Source organism: Lissotriton vulgaris, chromosome 5 (genome assembly GCF_964263255.1).
Source record: "Lissotriton vulgaris chromosome 5, aLisVul1.2, whole genome shotgun sequence".
Lineage (NCBI taxonomy): Eukaryota > Metazoa > Chordata > Amphibia > Caudata > Salamandridae > Lissotriton > Lissotriton vulgaris.
The window spans coordinates 6,155,013-6,174,726 of record NC_141693.1 but is presented as its reverse complement, the minus strand read 5'-3'; the positions used below and the strand labels follow the sequence as shown (position 1 = coordinate 6,174,726).

Sequence of the window (19,714 nt, the reverse complement as noted above, 5' to 3'; positions counted from 1 at the left end):
ATCCTCTCTGCTTCCAGATGTGGCCGATGTCTGCGCCTTCCTGGCCTCGGATGACAGCGCCTACATCACCGGCGCCTGCATAGAGGTGACAGGTACGTACGGCGCAGTCCCGCCAGTGGCCGCCGGAGGGCAGCAGAGCCCTGCAGAGGGGGCCGCAGCAGCTTGAATTGCTCGGTTTGATGGTTTCAGTGTTTCTCACCGGCTCCAGCGTGTGTGTGATGTATGGATGTGATATTTATGCAGCGTAAACCTACCCAAAGGCAGTGGAGCGGTGCACAGGGTCAAAGGCCAGCTCAGAGCCAACCAGTGATGGACGAGGGAGCTAGTTTGTGGCTGGTTAATGCTTGTGATGTAGAGATCTTTATTGAGGGGAGTCTTCAACTCTTTGGTGAAGTGCAGCAGCGTTAGGTCGGTCCTGGTGGATATCGCCTTTAAATCCAACTTGGAATATGTGATGTTTCATTTCAAGGATCCATACTACACAGTGGGGCGTTGTTCCAGATCCTGGGTGCATAGAAAGAAACAGCAGGCCACCTTTATTGGACGCGTCTTAGTCTGCAGTCGGAGGGTGTCGCGGCTGAGGTGTGCCGAGAGCCACCAGAGATGCTGCTGGTCCTGTCTGTAAGCGGGGTGCTGGTGGTGCTGGTGGTGATGGCTCTGTCAATGATGCCGCTGGTTTTAAGATGGTGCTGGTGGTGATGGCTCTGTCAATGATGCCGCTGGTTTGAAAATGGTGCTGGCCGTGATGGCTCTGTCAATGATGCCGCTGGTTTTGAAGATGGTGCTGGTCGTGATGGCTCTGTAAATGATGCAGGTGGTTTTGAAAATGGTGCTGGTGGTGATGGCTCTGTCAATGATGCAGCTGGTTTTAAGATGGTGCTGGTGGTGATGGCTCTGTCAATGATGCAGCTGGTTTTAAGATGGTGCTGGTGGTGATGGCTCTGTCAATGATGCAGCTGGTTTTAAGATGGTGCTGGTCGTGATGGCTCTGTAAATGATGCAGCTGGTTTTAAGATGGTGCTGGTGGTGATGGCTCTGTCAATGATGCAGATGGTTTTAAGATGGTGCTGGTCGTGATGGCTCTGTAAATGATGCAGGTGGTTTTAAGATGGTGCTGGTGGTGATGGCTCTGTCAATGATGCCGCTGGTTTTGAAGATGGTGCTGGTGGTGATGGCTCTGTCAATGATGCAGCTGGTTTTAAGATGGTGCTGGTCGTGATGGCTCTGTCAATGATGCAGATGGTTTTAAGATGGTGCTGGTGGTGATGGCTCTGTAAATGATGCCGCTGGTTTTGAAGATGGTGCTGGTGGTGATGGCTCTGTCAATGATGCAGATGGTTTTAAGATGGTGCTGGTGGTGATGGCTCTGTAAATGATGCAGGTGGTTTTGAAGATGGTGCTGGTGGTGATGGCTCTGTCAATGATGCAGATGGTTTTAAGATGGTGCTGGTGGTGATGGCTCTGTAAATGATGCAGATGGTTTTAAGATGGTGCTGGTGGTGATGGCTCTGTCAATGATGCAGATGGTTTTAAGATGGTGCTGGCCGTGATGGCTCTGGAAATGATGCAGCTGGTTTGAAGATGGTGCTGGTGGTGATGGCTCTGTCAATGATGCAGCTGGTTTGAAGATGGTGCTGGTCGTGATGGCTCTGTAAATGATGCTGATGGTTTTGAAGATGGTGCTGGCAGTGATGGCTCTGTCAATGATGCAGATGGTTTTGAAGATGGTGCTGGTGGTGATGGCTCTGTAAATGATGCAGGTGGTTTTGAAGATGGTGCTGGTGGTGATGGCTCTGTCAATGATGCAGCTGGTTTTGAAGATGGTGCTGGCAGTGATGGCTCTGTCAATGATGCAGATGGTTTTGAAGATGGTGCTGGTCGTGATGGCTCTGTAAATGATGCTGATGGTTTTGAAGATGGTGCTGGTGGTGATGGCTCTGCAAATGATGCAGATGGTTTTGAAGATGGTGCTGGTGGTGATGGCTCTGTCAATGATGCAGCTGGTTTGAAGATGGTGCTGGTGGTGATGGCTCTGTAAATGATGCTGATGGTTTTGAAGATGGTGCTGGTGGTGATGGCTCTGCAAATGATGCAGATGGTTTTGAAGATGGTGCTGGTCGTGATGGCTCTGTAAATGATGCCAATGGTTTTGAAGTTGGTGCTGGTGGTGATGGCTCTGTAAATGATGCAGATGGTTTTGAACATGGTGATGGCCGTGATGGCCCTGTAAATGATGCTGATGGTTCTGAAGATGGTGCTGGCCGTGATGGCTCTGTAAATGATGCTGATGGTTTTGAAGATGGTGCTGGTGGTGATGGCTCTGTAAATGATGCAGATGGTTTTGAACATGGTGATGGCCGTGATGGCCCTGTAAATGATGCTGATGGTTCTGAAGATGGTGCTGGCCGTGATGGCTCTGCAAATGATGCAGATGGTTTTGAAGATGGTGCTGGTGGTGATGGCTCTGTAAATGATGCTGATGGTTTTGAAGATGGTGCTGGTGGTGATGGCTCTGTAAATGATGCAGATGGTTTTCAAGATGGTGCTGGTGGTGATGGCTCTGTCAATGATGCAGCTGGTTTTAAGATGGTGCTGGTCGTGATGGCTCTGTCAATGATGCAGATGGTTTTAAGATGGTGCTGGTGGTGATGGCTCTGTCAATGATGCAGATGGTTTTAAGATGGTGCTGGTGGTGATGGCTCTGTAAATGATGCCGCTGGTTTTGAAGATGGTGCTGGTGGTGATGGCTCTGTAAATGATGCAGATGGTTTTGAAGATGGTGCTGGTCGTGATGGCTCTGTAAAGGATGCAGATGGCTTTGAAGATGGTGCTGGTCGTGATGGCTCTGTAAGTGATGCAGATGGTTTTCAAGATGGTGCTGGTCGTGATGGCTCTGTAAATGATGCAGATGGCTTTGAAGATGATGCTGGTGGTGATGGCTCTGTAAATGATGCAGATGGTTTTAAAGATGGTGCTGGTGGTGATGGCTCTGTAAATGATGCAGCTGGTTTGAAGATGGTGCTGGTGGTGATGGTTCTGTCAATGATGCAGCTGGTTTGAAAATGGTGCTGGTCGTGATGGCTCTGTCAATGATGCAGGTGGTTCGAAGATGGTGCTGGTGGTGATGGCTCTGTAAATTATGCAGATGTTTTTGAAGGTGGTGCTGATCGTGATGGCTCTGTAAATGATGCGGGTGGTTTGAAGATGGTGCTGGTCGTGATGGCTCTGTCAATGATGCAGATGGTTCTGAAGATGTGCTGGTTGTGATGGCTCTGTAAATGATGCAGATGGTGCTGGTCGTGATGGCTCTGTAAATGATGCAGATGCTTTTGAAAATGGTGCTGGTCGTGATGGCTCTGTCAATGATGCAGGTGGTTTGAAGATGGTGCTGGTCGTGATGGCTCTGTCAATGATGCAGATGGTTCTGAAGATGTGCTGGTCGTGATGGCTCTGTAAATGATGCAGATGGTTTTGAAGGTGGTGCTGATCGGGATGTCTCTGTAAGTGATGCAGATGGTTTTGAAGATGGTGCTGGTGGTGATGGTTCTGTCAATGATGCAGCTGGTTTGAAAATGGTGCTGGTCGTGATGGCTCTGTCAATGATGCAGGTGGTTTGAAGATGGTGCTGGTTGTGATGGCTCTGTCAATGATGCAGATGGTTCTGAAGATGGTGCTGGTAGTGATGGCTCTGTAAATGATGCCGCTGGATTTAAAGATGGTGCTGGTCGTGATGGCTCTGTAAATGATGCAGATGGTTTTGAAGGTGGTGCTGATCGTGATGGCTCTGTAAATGATGCAGATGGTTTTGAAGATGGTGCTGGTGCTGATGGCTCTGTAAATGATGCAGATGGTTTTGAAGGTGGTGCTGATCGTGATGGCTCTGTAAATGATGCAGATGGTTTTGAAGATGGTTCTGGTCTTGATGGCTCTGTGAATGATGCCAATGGTTTTGAAGATGGTGCTGGTGGTGATGGCTCTGTAAATGATGCAGATGCTTTTGAAAATGGTGCTGGTCGTGATGGCTCTGTCAATGATGCAGGTGGTTTGAAGATGGTGCTGGTCGTGATGGCTCTGTCAATGATGCAGATGGTTGTGAAGATGTGCTGGTGGTGATGGCTCTGTAAATGATGCAGATGGTTTTGAAGGTGGTGCTGATCGTGATGGCTCTGTAAATGATGCAGATGGTTTTGAAGATGGTGCTGGTGGTGATGGTTCTGTCAATGATGCAGCTGGTTTGAAAATGGTGCTGGTCGTGATGGCTCTGTTAATGATGCAGGTGGTTTGAAGATGGTGCTGGTTGTGATGGCTCTGTCAGTGATGCAGATGGTTCTGAAGATGGTGCTGGTAGTGATGGCTCTGTAAATGATGCCTCTGGTTTTAAAGATGGTGCTGGTTGTGATGATGGCTCTGTAAATGATGCGGGTGGTTTGATGATGGTTCTGGTCTTGATGGCTCTGTGAATGATGCCAATGGTTTTGAAGTTGGTGCTGGTGGTGATGGCTCTGTAAATGATGCAGGTGGTTTTAAAGATGGTGCTGGTGGTGATGACTCTGTAAATGATGCAGATGGGTTTGAAGATGGTACTGGTTGTGATGGCTCTGTAAATGATGCAGATGGTTTTGAAGATGGTGTTGGTCGTGATGGCTCTGTAAACGATGCAGGTGGTTCTGAAGATGGTGCTGGTGGTGATGGCTCTGTAAATGATGCAGATGGTTTTGAAGATGGTGTTGGTCGTGATGGCTCTGTAAACGATGCAGGTGGTTCTGAAGATGGTGCTGCTTGTGATGGCTCTGTAAATGATGCAGATGGTTTTGAAGATGGTGCTGGCCGTGATGGCTCTGTAAATGATGCTGATGGTTCTGTAGATGGTGCTGGCCGTGATGGCTCTGTAAATGATGCTGATGGTTTTGAAGATGGTGCTGGTGGTGATGGCTCTGTAAATGATGCAGCTGGTTCTGAAGATGGTGCTGGCCGTGATGGCTCTGTAAATGATGCAGATGGGTTTGAAGATGGTGCTGGTCGTGATGGTTCTTTAAATGATGCAGATGGATTTGAAGATGGTGCTGGTGGTGATGGTTCTGGTCGTGATGGCTCTGTGAATGAAGTCGATCGTTTTGAAGATGGTCGTGATGGCTCTGTAAATGATGCGGGTGGTTTGAAGGTGGTTCTGGTCTTGATGGCTCTGTGAATTATGCCAATGGTTTTGAAGTTGGTGCTGGTGGTGATGGCTCTGTAAATCATGTAGGTGGTTTTAAAGATGGTGCTGGCCGTGATGGCTCTGTAAATGATGCAGGTAGTTTTGAAGATGGTGCTGGTCATGATGGCTCTGTAAATGATGCAGGTGGTTTGAAGATGGTGCTGGTGGTGATGGCTCTGTAAATGATGCAGATGGGTTTGAAGATGGTGCTGGCCGTGATGGCTCTGTAAATGATGCAGATGGTTTTGAAGATGGTGCTGGGCGTGATGGCTCTGTAAATGATGCAGCTGGTTTGAAGATGGTGCTGGTGGTGATGGTTCTGTCAATGATGCAGCTGGTTTGAAGATGGTGCTGGTCGTGATGGTCCTGTCAATGATGCAGCTGGTTTGAAGATGGTGCTGGACGTGATGGCTCTGTAAATGATGCTGATGGTTCTGTAGATGGTGCTGGCCGTGATGGCTCTGTAAATGATGCTGATGGTTTTGAAGATGGTGCTGGTGGTGATGGCTCTGTAAATCATGCAGGTGGTTTTAAAGATGGTGCTGGCCGTGATGGTTCTGTCAATGATGCAGCTGGTTTGAAGATGGTGCTGGTCGTGATGGTCCTGTCAATGATGCAGCTGGTTTGAAGATGGTGCTGGTCGTGATGGCTCTGTAAATGATGCAGATGGTTTGAAGATGATGCTGGTCGTGATGGCTCTGTAAATGATGCAGATGGTTTTGAAGATGGTGCTGGTAGTGATGGCTCTGTAAATGATGCAGATGGTTCTGAAGATGGTGCTGGTCGTGATGGTCCTGTCAATGATGCAGCTGGTTTGAAGATGGTGCTGGTCGTGATGGCTCTGTAAATGATGCAGATGGTTTGAAGATGATGCTGGTCGTGATGGCTCTGTAAATGATGCAGATGGTTTTGAAGATGGTGCTGGTGATGATGGCTCTGTAAATGATGCATCTGGTTTTGAAGATGGTGCTGGTCGTGATGGCTCTGTAAATGGTGCCGCTGGTTTTGAATATGGTGCGGGCCGACAAGGGGAGCCACTGTAGCTCCACCTGGACGGCGGTGACTGAATCGATTCCTCCAGTCTCTGGATGGGACGTGCTTCGGCATATACAATGCTCTTCCATCAGAGACGAGCAATAAGTGTCCATAGAGCAGGATGTTACCCGTCTCCAGAAGCGAGGGCGCCGAGGGCTTAAACAGCAGTACTCTGGTCACTTTCTGGAAGACACTGTTTCACTTTCCGTAGACAAGAGAGCTGGCACTGGGCTGTCTTTCATTTTTGGCATTGTGTTCCTGGGGGGCGAGGTTGGTGTTCAGGGCGAATCCAAGTTACTTGGCATTCGGTGAAAGTTGAGGTTTGAAGCTGTCAAGGTTCATGCCATTGAGCCAGGTTTTACTACTTCTTGCGTCTTGTTATTAAATAACCATTAATTATAATGGGGTGACCCAGTGGCCCTCAGAACCTGGGTAATAAGCTTCAAGCAAACAATGGTTCTGTCGGAATTCAAAACATTTTCTTAGTTCAGTTAAATTATACTTAGTGCTTTTAGTGTATTTCACATTGTTAATCATGGAAATACTCCATATGAAGAACACACACCACAATTTGCAGTTTTATCAAGGTTATTATTATTTTTGTCACCTTGCGTGAATTAATTCAAATATAAACACTGGGCTGTCCAAAAACAACTGAAATTACAATTCGGGTGAAGTGCTGAGGTGAGTGATAGTGATCAGTGATTAGGTGACTGTTCAGTGACACAATTACATGTAAATATATAAGATAACATCAGTCCAAAGTTTTACATTAGTAATCTCCAAAACACGATTACTCATTTTTACTGTTGGGACATAGTATTGACCGATTGATAATATCACGTCGACATTTCGACCCTTATTTGCAACCGTATCAGGTCTTCTTCAGGACAAAAGGGAAGGACAACCTTGTATTATTGTAGATATGAAGGCTTCTTCACGTAGCCTCTGGGGGCGGGGTATCCACCCTCACCCTTGTAAGTATTTCTCAATCGGTATTACGAATCCTTAGCTGACCATAGACCGACACAGACGCCTGCTGTTCTGCTCCTCAAGTGATCGCTAATGCGGCACTTTAATCCCGATTTTTCCACTGGATGGTGAAGAAATCTCCAAATAACGTCAAGATATCCCAATTGAGAAATACTTACAAGGGTGAGGGTGGACTCCCCGCCCCCAGAGGCTACGTGAAGAAGCATCCATATCTACAATAATACAAGGTTGTCCTTCTCTTTTGTCCTGAAGAAGACCCGATACGGTTGCTAATAAGTCTGCACATAGGGTCGAAATGTCGACGTGATATTATCAATCGGTCCATACTATGTCCCAACAGTAAAAATGAGTAATCGTGTTGTTGGAGATTACTAATGTAGAACTTTGGACTGATGTTATCTTATATATTTACATGTAATTGTGTCACTGAACAGTCACCTATTCACTGATCACTATCACTCACCTCAGCACTTCACCCTAATTGTAATTTCAGTTGTTTTTGGACAGCCCAGTGTTTATATTTGAATTAATTCACGCAAGGTGACAAAAATAATAATAACCTTGATAAAACTACAAATTGTGGTGTGTGTTCTTCATATGGAGTATTTCCATGATTAATAATGTGAAATACACTAAAAGCACTAAGTATAATTTAACTGAACTAAGAAATTGTTTTGAATTCCGACAGAACCATTGTTTGCTTGATGATTGTTATTAAATAAAGCACATTCTTTCTTGGTTGTGTTGAGCTTCACACAGGTTGAACGTCCAGCTCTAGATAACGTGCAGGCCGTGCCAGAGGCGTCGGGTGTCTGAAGCAGAGGAGACTTTCAAGTCGAGTTGTGCATTGACTGCATACTGGTGAAGTTTCATGTCTCTATTAGTGAGTAGAGCTCCCTCGGGCTCCATGTAGAGGTTGAAGGTGGCAGGGGACCCTACAGAACCCTGGGAGTCTCTGCGGGTAATGGGCATCTTTTGGGACCCAGAGGGGCCCACGTGAAGACACGTGTGCCTTGGAAAGGTAGAAGAAGGACCAGTGAAGGACATTGCAGGTGAATCGCATTTCAGACTCCAGGGTGTGTTTGAGGGTGGGATGGCCGACTGTGTAGAAGGCAGCAGAGAGGTCCAGCGATATCAGGAGGCGGGGGCATCTTTATCTATGGTCAGGAGAGCGTTGTCCATGATCTGCAAGGGGCGGTGTCCGTGCTGCACCATGAGCGGAAGCCGAACTGAAGTCGTGCAGGAGATGGTTAACATTGATGTGAACTTGGAGCTGAACATAGACCGCCTTCTCAATGATCTTGCCAATGAATGGCAGGAGAGTGATGGGTCAGTAGTTGATGAGGTCATCAGGGTCTACAGTAGGGTTCTTTCCTTCTTTACAACCTGTGGTGGGGAGTGGGCCTGTCTTGAGAGTTTCTTGCAAACTGCCTTGCGTTATGGAGATGCTGAATAGGGGGGAGAGAGAGAGAGAGACAGACAGACAGACCTCCCCCAGAGAGCTTTGCTGAAGGACGAGGGTAAGAGACCATCTTCACTAAAAGTGGCAGGGTTGGAGAAACTGGAAGAGGCTGGAAGTTTGTTGATGGAAGAGGTAAACCAAGAAATATGTTGCAGGAAATCAGTGTTGGAGAAACAGGAACTTGGGTAGAAAAGGTAAATAAAGGAAAGTGTTACAGGTAGTAATTGTTAGACAAACAAGCACCTTGAGCAATATGCTCAAGACAGACCGGACAGTCACAAACAGGAAGCTAAATTTCAGAAGATGGATGTCCACAGAAAAGGATGTTGAGGAAAATCCCACATTAAGCACTCAACAAATCTTTAGGAAACTGTGTACCAAGAAGTTGAAGTGCAAGAGGGATTGATGAGCTGGAGCTAGAGAAAGAGAAAATCAAAGAGGGTGCTAGACAAGAACGATGAGACAGCCTGGAGAAACCACACGTTGAAGATGGCCGCTTTTCCCCCAATGTTCCAGGTCTCTTATTGAACGCAGTTTTCTGTCCTTGCTTCACACAGGTGGCCTCTACATGTAGCCAGGTTCTGACTGTGGCAAAAGGTGCATTGCGACTCCACGTGGATACCAGGAGAGGTGGTTTATTCGTACTTGTGATCATGGATTGGACGCTAAGGCTGTGGTCCCAAGCCTGGGTACAAAAGTAAAATACATTTGAGAGGGTCCCGTCGGCTATGGCTCCGAGCCACGGGTAAGGAATGACCAGGATCAGACTCGCCAAGACTGGGTGTTAAGGGAACCAGAAGGCCCTCCGGCCATCAATGCCAACGGGTCCAGACGAACGGCCAGGAAATGTGCGAAGTAATAAAGGACGTTTATACACCCTCCTCTTCATCTGTCATGATTTCACACTGGCATGTGTACTATACAGATTTCTGGAACTCTCCCTGTCTTTGCTTGCATGTCTGTGTTCAAATAGGTATTTCTTTCTATGTGTCACTGAATGTGAATCAGAGTGCATGTGTTCACTTCTACATTTTGTGGAGACCCTACTCTGTACACTTATGTCTAGGTGCCTTTGCATTGATGCTTATAACCATATCAGGAGAATTCCTGCATATTTTATTTGTCCAGCAGAGGCTTTATCCAGGGACTGAGAAATATCTCACCCTTATGGTGATTTGACACCTTGAGCTCCCCTGACCAGAGCTTGTTGTAGCATCTGTGCCATCCACAACTTTATTTCTTTTAGAAGCAGTATTTTTCCCCTGGTTGTTTCCAGTTCCCGGTGACCTTCCAGGGGGCAGCTTTTGTGTCCTACGTGGAGTCACTGGGGTGGGTCTAGTGATCTGCTTGGTAGTATCAATAATGCCTCTCTGTTCTTCCTGCAGGTACTAACCTCCTTGTGGACTGAGGTGACTGCTGGTTTTTGTCAGTTGACCCTGGGCCCGATTCACAGAACTAACTTAAGACAAAATCCTAAACTTACTATTTTTGGTATTCACAGAAGTTAGGATTTAGTCTTAAGACAAACTTAAGATAGACTTAAGACAGACTTGAGACAAAATCCTAACTTAAGTCTGTCTTAAGTCTGTCTTAAGACAAACTTAAGACAAAATCCTAACTTCTGTGAATACCAAAAGTGGTAAGTTTAGGATTTTGTCTTAAGTTAGTTCTGTGAATTGGGCCCATAGTGCCTTGTCTTTAGCAGTGACACTACCAGGAGTATTGGCAACACTACACCCCAGCCCTATCCAGATTAATCTCTCTGTCCTCGTTCAACAAGACCAGCAGGGCCAGGTGTGGAAGGAAGTGTCTGCGAGGAGGAGGAAGGAGAAACAGATGGACACGGAGATGGAAGAGAGCGTGTCTAAGGCAAAAAGAACTATTGATGGACAGAATGCAGAACAATGTCATACATTCACCCCAGTACAGAGATCTGGGCCTAAATCCATCATTTTGTGCTCACTATGCCATTCAAGTTTGAACCCAGCCATATTCAAATCAGTCTTGACCCTGCGCCCAATGGGAACAGGCCAGCCAGAACTGCCAGGCCAGGACCTCCCTGGACTGGAAACAAGCATCCTAGGACCGGTTTCAGGGTTTCACCCCTCTTCAGCCAGGATAGCTTGATTCCAGTGGCATGGAGAGCAAGGGACTCGCGTCTTCGAAAGGAAGTCCAGGAACAGGTTAGCCAGGAGCTTGCAAGACGCGTATAGCTGAAAGAAACAGGTTAGTATTAGATTCCTTACCTTAGAATATCCCCAGGCGTCAGACTGGATCCGGAAACTTTTGCGTAGCAGTACCCTTGCGCGTCGGTAGGCGTCGTCTGCGGCTCCGTCGTCGGCGTCGTTGGCGCCGGGATGACATCGCCGGAGTAATTAGATGCCGCCATCGAGCACTGACGTCGGTTCTTATACACTTTTTTCTTTTTTCCGCGCCAGCAAGCACCGATCCGGAAAAAGTGGTACCCTTAGTCGATTTTTGACTAAACTTTTTCGATCTTTTTTGCTAATTTTTCGAAGTTTATCGACTCAGACGGTGCCGGTAGGGATGCCCGGGTTCAAACCCTGTGCCGACTGCGACCGACTGACGTCGGTTACCGACCCCCATCGCCGGTGCCTTCACTGTATGGGCCTCGACCACGATGACAACGCCTACTCCGACTGCCGGGCCCTGACGTCTAAAGCTAGACGGGAGCGGTCCTGCAAGCGACTCAAGCTCCAGCAGTCGGCCCGCGCCGCTCGAGGTCCTGGTCCGCGTGGAGGTCGAGGGACCCGTCCCGGGGTCGGAGCCACCATAGCTCCGGGAGTCGTCCTCGGTCTTCGGGTTCGAAGTCCTTGGGTAAGCACAAGAAGTCGAAGAGGCGTCATCGCTCTTTCGACTCCCCCCGACGCAGGCATCGCGGCCTGCTCCATACCCGTCGGTCCCTGGGCAGAACGCGACGCCGTAGGAGATCGAGGCCTTCCTCACGGCCATGAGGTCGCTCACTCCTCCATCGGGCTCCGCGGCGCCTTCGGGCCCAGTGGCCCCGACTGGGGGTCCCAGCGGGCCGGGTGCTTTGGCTCCGACGCCGTCTGGTGCTTCGGTCCCGACGCCGCCGCTGACTTCGGTCCCGGTGCCACAGGCCCCCACAGGATCCGGTTCCGGGTCGTCACCGGTCGACCTTACGACCTCGCTGACGCCGGCCCCCAGGGTGTCGCCTCCGGCGCCGCCTCCGGGCGGCGCCGTCCCCGATTCCTCCCTCGATTCGGGTCCGGCGCAGGAGAGGCGCCGGCACCGCTCTCGACGCCGATGGGAGATTTCTACTTCTATGACCCGCCCCCGTCCTTTGGTCCTGAGTTTCAGGAGATGGGTGGCGATGAGGATTGGGAGGGGTCTGAGGACCCTCTGGGACAGGAGTGCCAGTCTTATCTGGACTGGGCAGGTGAGCTAGGGGAGACCAGTGGTCTGGACACCTCGCCAGACACTGGTTTTGTCTCCCCTCCTACCGTGGCTACGGAGGAGGTAGCTGCCTATAGTGTGGTGTTGACGTGGGCATGAGGACTAACCTCCTCACTGAGGTCCTTAAACCGCATGCAAGCTCGGCCGAGCCTCTGCTGCTGTTTAATGAGGCCTTGTCTGACGTCTTCTGGGTACTTGGTCCAGGCCCGCTGCAGGTCAGCCTGTAGATAGGAACGTGGCCAGACGCCACCTCCCGGCTGCGGGCGACCCTTGCTTCCTGTCCACCCACCCCACCCCCGAGAGCCTGGTCATCCAGGCCTCTAACTCCCAGACCGCATTCCCGACGGCTCCCCCGATCGGGAATCCAAGAGGTATGAGCAATACGGGAAAAAGGTGTTCTCCCTGGGTTTGGGGTTGCGGTCACTCAACGCCGCGTGCCTCTTGGGAAATTACACCCACACTCTCTATGGGACACGGTCGTGGACGTGCTGCCACAATGTCCGGAGGGGGGTCTGAACTAAACTCGCCCAAGCCCTTGCGGAGGGTTGAGATGCGGCACTGTATTCCATCCGGTGTGGCTGGATACCACGGACTCACTGGGCAGAGCGATGGCAACGACGGTGGCGACTCGTCGCCACGCCTGGTTGAGGTCCGCCAACTTTTCGGCTGATGTCCGGAACACCCTTATGGACATGACGGCATGATGGCCCGCGCCAGCAAACGGCTGCCTTTTGCTCCTTTCGTGGCCAAGGAAGGGGCGCCCCCACAAGTCCTGCCAGCCACAGGCCGCAGACTACCATCCAGCACGGTGGCGGACGTGGAAACCGCCGTGGCGGCGGTCGGGGAGAACGGCGAGGCCAGTCCACACCTGCCCCTGCAGCATCCGCCTCAAAACCCTCCTAGTCCGAGCTTTCAGGCCCATGTGACGCCAGTGGGGGGCAGGGTTCGCCATCACCCTCTCCACTGGCGCACTGTCACATCGGACAAGTGGGTGCTGCAAATCGTCCGAAGGGGCCACTCCCTCCCCTTCGATGCGACCCCTTCAGCCATGCCACCGCAGTACCACCACATGTCGGGGATCACTTGCGACTTCTACAGGAGGAAGTTACGGCCCTCTTGGCCAAGGGGGCCATCGAGCACGTTCCTGGGCCAGAAGTAGGGTGTGGTTGTTATTCCCACTACTTTCTGGTACCCAAGAAGGGCAAAGGGGGCCTACGCCCTATCTTGGACCTGCGGAACGTCAACGGCTTCCTCCGGAAGGAGAAGTTCAAGATGCTGACACTGGCTCAGGTTTTAGCTGCCCTGTACCCAGGAGACTGGATGGTAGCGTTGGACTTGCAGGATGCTTATTTTCATATCCCCTTCCTGCCGGCCCGCCGGCGTTACCTGCGGTTCACGGTAGGCCACAAGCACTTTCAGTTTACTGTGCTCCCCTTCGGCCTTACCAGCACCCCACGGGTATTCACAAAAGTGATGGCGGTGGTCGCAGCTCATCTGCGCAGGTTAGGGGTTTCAGTCCTCCCCTACCTCGACGACTGGTCGTTGAAGGCAGGCTCGCCCCAGACAGTCGTCAGCCACCTCCAGACTACGGCCGACCTCCTGCACCTGCTGGGGTTCTCCATCAACGTGCCGAAGTCACACCTGTGTCCCTCTCAGAAGCTCCTCTTCATCGGAGCGGTTCTAGACTCGGCACGGTTTCGGGTTTATCCTCCCGAGCTGCGGGTTCGGGATATTCAGGCTCTGATTCCGATCTTTCAGCCGTTATCCTGAGTCTCGGTCAGGTTGACGCTGCGGCTTCTGGGGCTGATGGCCTCCTGCATCCTTCTGGTGCATCACGCCAGGTGGCGGATGCGGGCTCTGCAGTGGGACCTGAAGTTTCAGTGGGCCCAGCATCAGGGCAACTTGTCCGACCATGTCTTGATCTTGAAGGGCACTGCAAAACAGTTGCAGTGGTGGCTCACGGACCTCAATTGGGTCAGCGGCAGATACCGCTCCCTACCCCAACATGAACACGTAGTTGTGACGGACGCGTCCCTCCAGGGCTGGGGGGCCACATGGGAGAGGCGGAGATCAGAGGCCTCTGTTCTCCGGCGGAGTCCCGGCTCCACATCAACCTTCTGGAGCTGCGGGCGATCCTGCTTGCACTGAAGGCATTCCTCCCCCCTGTCCGGGGGAGTGTAGTGCAGGTGTTCATGGACAACACCACCGCCATGTGGCACTGCAACAAACAGGGCGGGGTGGGGTCGTGGACCCTATGCCAGGAGGCTCTGCGCCTCTGGCAGTGGCTGGAACATCAGGGCGTGACCCTGGTGGTTTAACACCTGACGGGTTTCCTGAACGCCAGGGCGGCGAACTCAGCCATCGGTGCATGATGGATCACGAATGGCGTCTGAACTCTGACGTGGCGCAAGGCCTCTTTCAGCAGTGGGGAGAGCCTTGGTTAGATCTATTCGCCACAGAAGAGAACGTGCAATGTCATCAGTTCTGTGCGTTGGAATTTCCAAGGCGGCACTCGCTCGGAGACGCTTTTCGTCGCGAGTGGAGCTGCAGTCTGTTGTACGCCTTTCCGCCTATACCACTCCTGCCCAGAGTGCTGAACAAGATCAAGCGCAACCGGGCCCAAGTTATATTGTGGCTCTGGACTGGGCACGAAGATACTGGTATCCTGAGCTACTCAGCATATCTGTCGATCCCCCGATTCGTCTGCCTCTTCAGGAGGACCTTCTGTCGCAGCAGCAGGTGACGGTCCTCCACCCGAACCTGTCCAGTCTCCACCTCCATGCTTGGAGATTGAGCAGCGACAGTTGAGGCCATTTGACTTGCCTCCCGAAGTTTGTGATGTGATTCTGGCAGCCAGGCGTCCCTCCACAAAGTCGGTATACGCCTGGAGGTGGAACACATTTGTGGCATTGTGCACAGCAAAGTCTGTGGATACCCTTTCTGCCCCTCTTTCTGAGGTTCCCCTCTTCTTTCTCCTCTTTCTTCTTTCTTTTGCCCAGCAGGGCTCCGCTCTGGGCACTATCAAGGGCTACCTTTCTGCCCTTTCCGCCTTCTTGAGGCCACCTGATCAGCCTTCTTTGTCCAAGTCCCCGATTGTAAATAGGTTTTTGAAGGGCATCACTCATATGTTCCCCCCTGTTCCTTTTGTGATGCCTCAGTGGGACTTGAACCTTGTCCTAACTTATCCGATGTGCGCTCCCTTCAAGCCACTTCATAACTGTCCTCTCCGTCTTCTTACGCTTAAGACTGCTTTCCTGGTTGCCATCACCCCTGACAGGAAAGTGAGTGAGCTCCAGGCTCTTTCATCCAAGCCTCCTTTCCTTTCTGTCCACCCGGACAAGGTTGTGTTGCGGACAAGACCCTCTTTCCTACCCAAGGTAGTCAAAGCCTTCCACATCGGGAAGTCCATCATCTTGCCCACCTTCTTTCCGCCTCCGCATTCCTCTAAAGAGGAAGAGCGGCTCCACCAGCTGGACCCAAAACGTGCGCTCTCTTTTTATTAGGATCGCACACTCCAGTTCCAGGTGGATGACCAACTCTTTGTTGGTTACTTGGGCGCTAAGAAGGGACGGGCGGTGCACAAGCGGACCATCTCTCGGTGGGTCGTCCTGTGTATCAAGGCATGCTACTCTTTGGCTAAGAAGGAGCCTCCTCTTTGGCTGAGGGCCCATTCCACTCGGGCCACGTCGGCTACTACTGCCCTGGGCCGGGGAGTCCCCTTGCAGGACATCTGTCAGCCAGCTACGTGGGCCTCGCTTCACACGTTTGCAAGACACTACTGCCTGGACAGCCAAGTCCGGAGGGATGGCTTCTTTGGCCGTTCCGTCCTCCAGGACTTTCTGGGGATGGCTTCTTTGGCCGTTCCGTTCTCCAGGACTTTCTGGTGTGATTATTGGTTCGCAGACCCACCACCGGGGTTGGTATTGCTGGGGTATCTATTCTAAGGTAAGGAATCTAATACTAACCTGTTTCTTTCAGATGAACAAGTTACTTACCTTCGGTAACGATATATCTGTAAGAAACAGTAGTAAGTATTACATTTCCTTACCGAACCACCAATCCTCCCCGTTCTGCAAACCAATATCTAGGGTTAAGGTCTTCCCCTTTCAGGGCCCTAGTTTCTTGGCACCAGTGTTGGTTTTTATCATGGCTCTGCGTTTCTGGCGCGGAAAAGCTGTGTATAAGCACTGACGTCAGCGCGCATCTAAGTACTCCGGGGACGTCATCCCGGTGCCAACGACGCCGCCGCCGACGGACGCAGAGCCGCAGACGACGCCTACCGACACGCAAGGGTACTGCTATGCAAAAGTTTCCGGATCCTGACTCCTGGGGATATTCTAAGGTAAGGAATCTAAAGCTAACCACTGTTTCTTACAGATATATCGTTACCGAAGGTAAGTAACTTGTTCGATTCAGCTAGTGCACAGAAACTCCCTGTTTCTCACAAGGTGGTCCATAAAAAAAAGACTCTGTGTAGGTTGAACTCTGTTCTACTGGCCAGGGATTAGTTGAGACACAGAGGTTGTGTTGAACCGGTCCTGATTGCCAATTGAGTGTTAAGTAAGGAGGCAAGACCAAGGCGCACTCAGTGCCACTATCAGTGGTAGGTGTTCTATTTGAGCATAACAGATAGACTCTGATGGTCCATTTAACATCGACCACCTCCCGTCCAAGCATCCTTGATTGCGTTTGATCATGCTTCCAAATATCCAAAGACTGTACCTCCAGGGAGCACAACTTAGATGGTGGTAGGTAGGTATTTATAAGGGTTGGATTTCCTAGAGCAGCGGTTTCCAACTGGGAACAAACTTTACTGTTACCTGTGAGAGAACGGTTTAACAAGTCCCTTCAAGTACATGATGGGAACTCTGCTGGAGAACCGCAGGGAGGAAGCAGTATCTTCTCCTGCCACGTCTTTTATTTGCTTACATAAAAATTCCACAGAAGGCAGCGGCATTACCGGAAAGCAACTCTGCCTACGTACCAGGACGGTCAGTAGGTGTTGGAGCCCATTTGTCCAAGAGCTTTGGAAGATAAAAGGTGAGGGCCATACAAGGTAGAAGAGAAGATTTCTGAGGTAAACTACTTGGTGGACATAAGTGCCACATGGGTGTCAAAGATGGTGTTCTATGTGAACCGGCTCATGCCGTACCTCCAGACAAACTTCACATTAACCACCTGCCAATCAATTAAGAGGTTGACTGTGACCTTTTTCCTGAGCTGCTGCACAGTGATGTTAAGGGGGGCCCCTGTATCAACACCGGACCAGTAAATAGAGTATAGGGAGGTGCTGGGATGATTTTCCCATCACTTTTCATTAATTGCGGACTTGAGTATTCCCATTGTCATTATGCTATCCCAGTAGTCCTGGTGCCCTGCAAGGATACCACTGACTTTTGTGTGGACTCCCGGGACCTCAGTGAATTGACGTTTTACAGATGTGCACCCGATTCTCAGAGCAGACTGAGTAAGTCCTGCTCGCCAATTGAGTACCTTTGGTCTGACTAGTGTTTACTCGCAGATCACATTAGTATCTAATGGCTAAGAGAATACTGCATTCTGTACATGAGAGTGGTTTTGCCATTCATGTTTTTGGACTTAAGAATGCTCCCGCCACTGTCCAACTTCTGATGAACCATGTTATCTCAGGACTGGAACAGTTCCATTTGGTCTACTGTGATCAAATTGGCATCTTTAGCAATTTGAAAGATCACCACCATCATCACCTCGAATAGGTGTTGGTAAGGATACAGTGAATGAAACTGACCATCAAGGCAACAAAGTGTCAGGTAGAGCAGTGCTCTGTAGTCTACCTTGGGCATCAGATGAACATCTTCGACCCCGACCCCCCCCTATTTTAAATGAGGAACAATGTAATTCTATTGCGGAATTCTACATAGGAAAGGTGGAGCGCATATATGACTCTCTGGGCCCTTCCTCCTCTGATGAGGACTCACCTCCTATGTCGGCACCTGTCTATAACAGCATACCTTGCTTGCCAGTTAAATTGACAGACTGTCACCGTTTGATGATGTTTCCTTTGCTCACTGTCTGGATAGTATTAAATCAGGATCTCCTCGTGATCCTGTACCAGTCCAGTTTCTGAAGCAGCTTGACCCGGATTCCCGCGGCGTTTTGATGAAGCTTTTTAATGCTTCCTTGGAAATGTCACATGTTCCACAGGAGTAGAAACATGCGGTGATTGTTCCCCTCCTTAAGAAGGCTGGAGCTGATGCGTCTAATTTAGCCAACTTTAGGCCTATCTCGCTGTTTCCTGCTTTTTCTAAAATTCTGGAAAGACACATTAATACACAGCTGACGCATCTTGTTGAGAGTTCAGGCTTCCTGCATTCATCTCAATCAGGCTTTAGGGCACATTATTTCACCGAAACTACACTCCTGGGAGTCACCGAGAGATTGCGACAGTGTATCGATCGCGGAGAAACATCTGCACTCCTTCTTCTCGATTTGAGTGCGGCGTTCGATACTGTGTCACACTCCATTCTTTTGGCACCTCTTCGGTCCCTTGGAGTTGAAGGTTCGGCCCTAGCCTGGATAGCCTCCTTTCTGAGTGCTCGCACTTTCCAAGTCTTTTCTGCAAAGGCATCCTCCAAAATCTGTCCTTCAGCGTACGGCGTTCCCCAGGGGTCTATTCTTAGCCCGTTGCTATTCAACATCTATGTTAGACCCCTGGCTACCATTGTGGAGGAAGCTGGACTTACTCTATTTTCATACGCCAACGATACCCAAATAATTTTCTCCCTTTCCAATCTGGAGGAAAATAATATTTCTGTTCTTAAGCAGGGATTGACTCGGGTCTCCGAATGGATGCGGAGCAATTTCCTTAAGCTTAACGGAGACAAGACCGAGGTTGTGATCCTGGGCAAGAGCAGAGACCTATGGGGTCCTCAACATTGGCCCAAGGACATGGGCCCTCCCCCTCAGCCTGTGGCTCAGGTTCGCAACCTCGGCTTTCTCATCGATGAAAAGCTCACGATGCGGCAGCAGGCAGTAAAGGTGGCTTCTATCTGCTTTGCCACCTTAAGATGGCTCCAAAAAATCCTTTGGATGCTCCCCGTTTCTACACAGAGGACTGTAGTCCAGGCATTGGTAGTTTCCCGCTTGGACTACGGCAATGTCCTTTATCTTGGAGCCGATCAAACAACAATAAAAAAACTCCAAGTTGTGTAGAATGCGGCGGCACAACTTCTCCGGCATGTTCAACGGAGAATGTCTGCCTCCCAAGCAGTCTCTGACCTTCATTGGCTTAGGATCTCGAGCCGAATTCAATTTAAGGCTCTCTGCCACATCTTTAAGATTAAACAAGGCTCAGCCCCTAAGTATCTACAGGATCTTATTCAGGTCTATAAGCCTTGTCGCCCCTTGAGATCCTCCGGGAAAGGCGATTTCATGATTCCTAGATTTAAGTTAGTAAAGATGGGCGGCCGCTCTTTTTCACATCTTGGCCCAAAATTCTGGAATGCAATGCCTGTGAGCCTTAAAACGGAAACAGATCTTTTACGTTTCCGCAAGGGACTAAAAACGTGGTTTTTCCAGTAACAGTTAGAGTGTTCCTTTCTGCAAGTATT

The 19,714-nt window shown here is 50.1% G+C and overlaps 1 protein-coding gene across 3 annotated transcripts in view; it reads left to right on the top strand.

Annotated features, from left to right (window-relative positions):
- The window catches only part of HSD17B8 (hydroxysteroid 17-beta dehydrogenase 8), a 170,752-nt gene extending 161,186 nt beyond the window's left edge, over positions 1-9,566 (top strand). For all 3 annotated transcript variants that reach the window (XM_086920646.1, XM_086920645.1, XM_086920644.1), the window contains 2 exons: positions 18-92; positions 9,245-9,566. In XM_086920646.1, the coding sequence (XP_086776772.1) occupies positions 18-92; positions 9,245-9,261 (92 nt within the window). In that variant the 3' untranslated portion in view covers positions 9,262-9,566. The remainder of the gene's footprint in view (positions 1-17; positions 93-9,244) is intronic.
- The last annotated feature ends 10,148 nt before the right edge of the window (positions 9,567-19,714 follow it).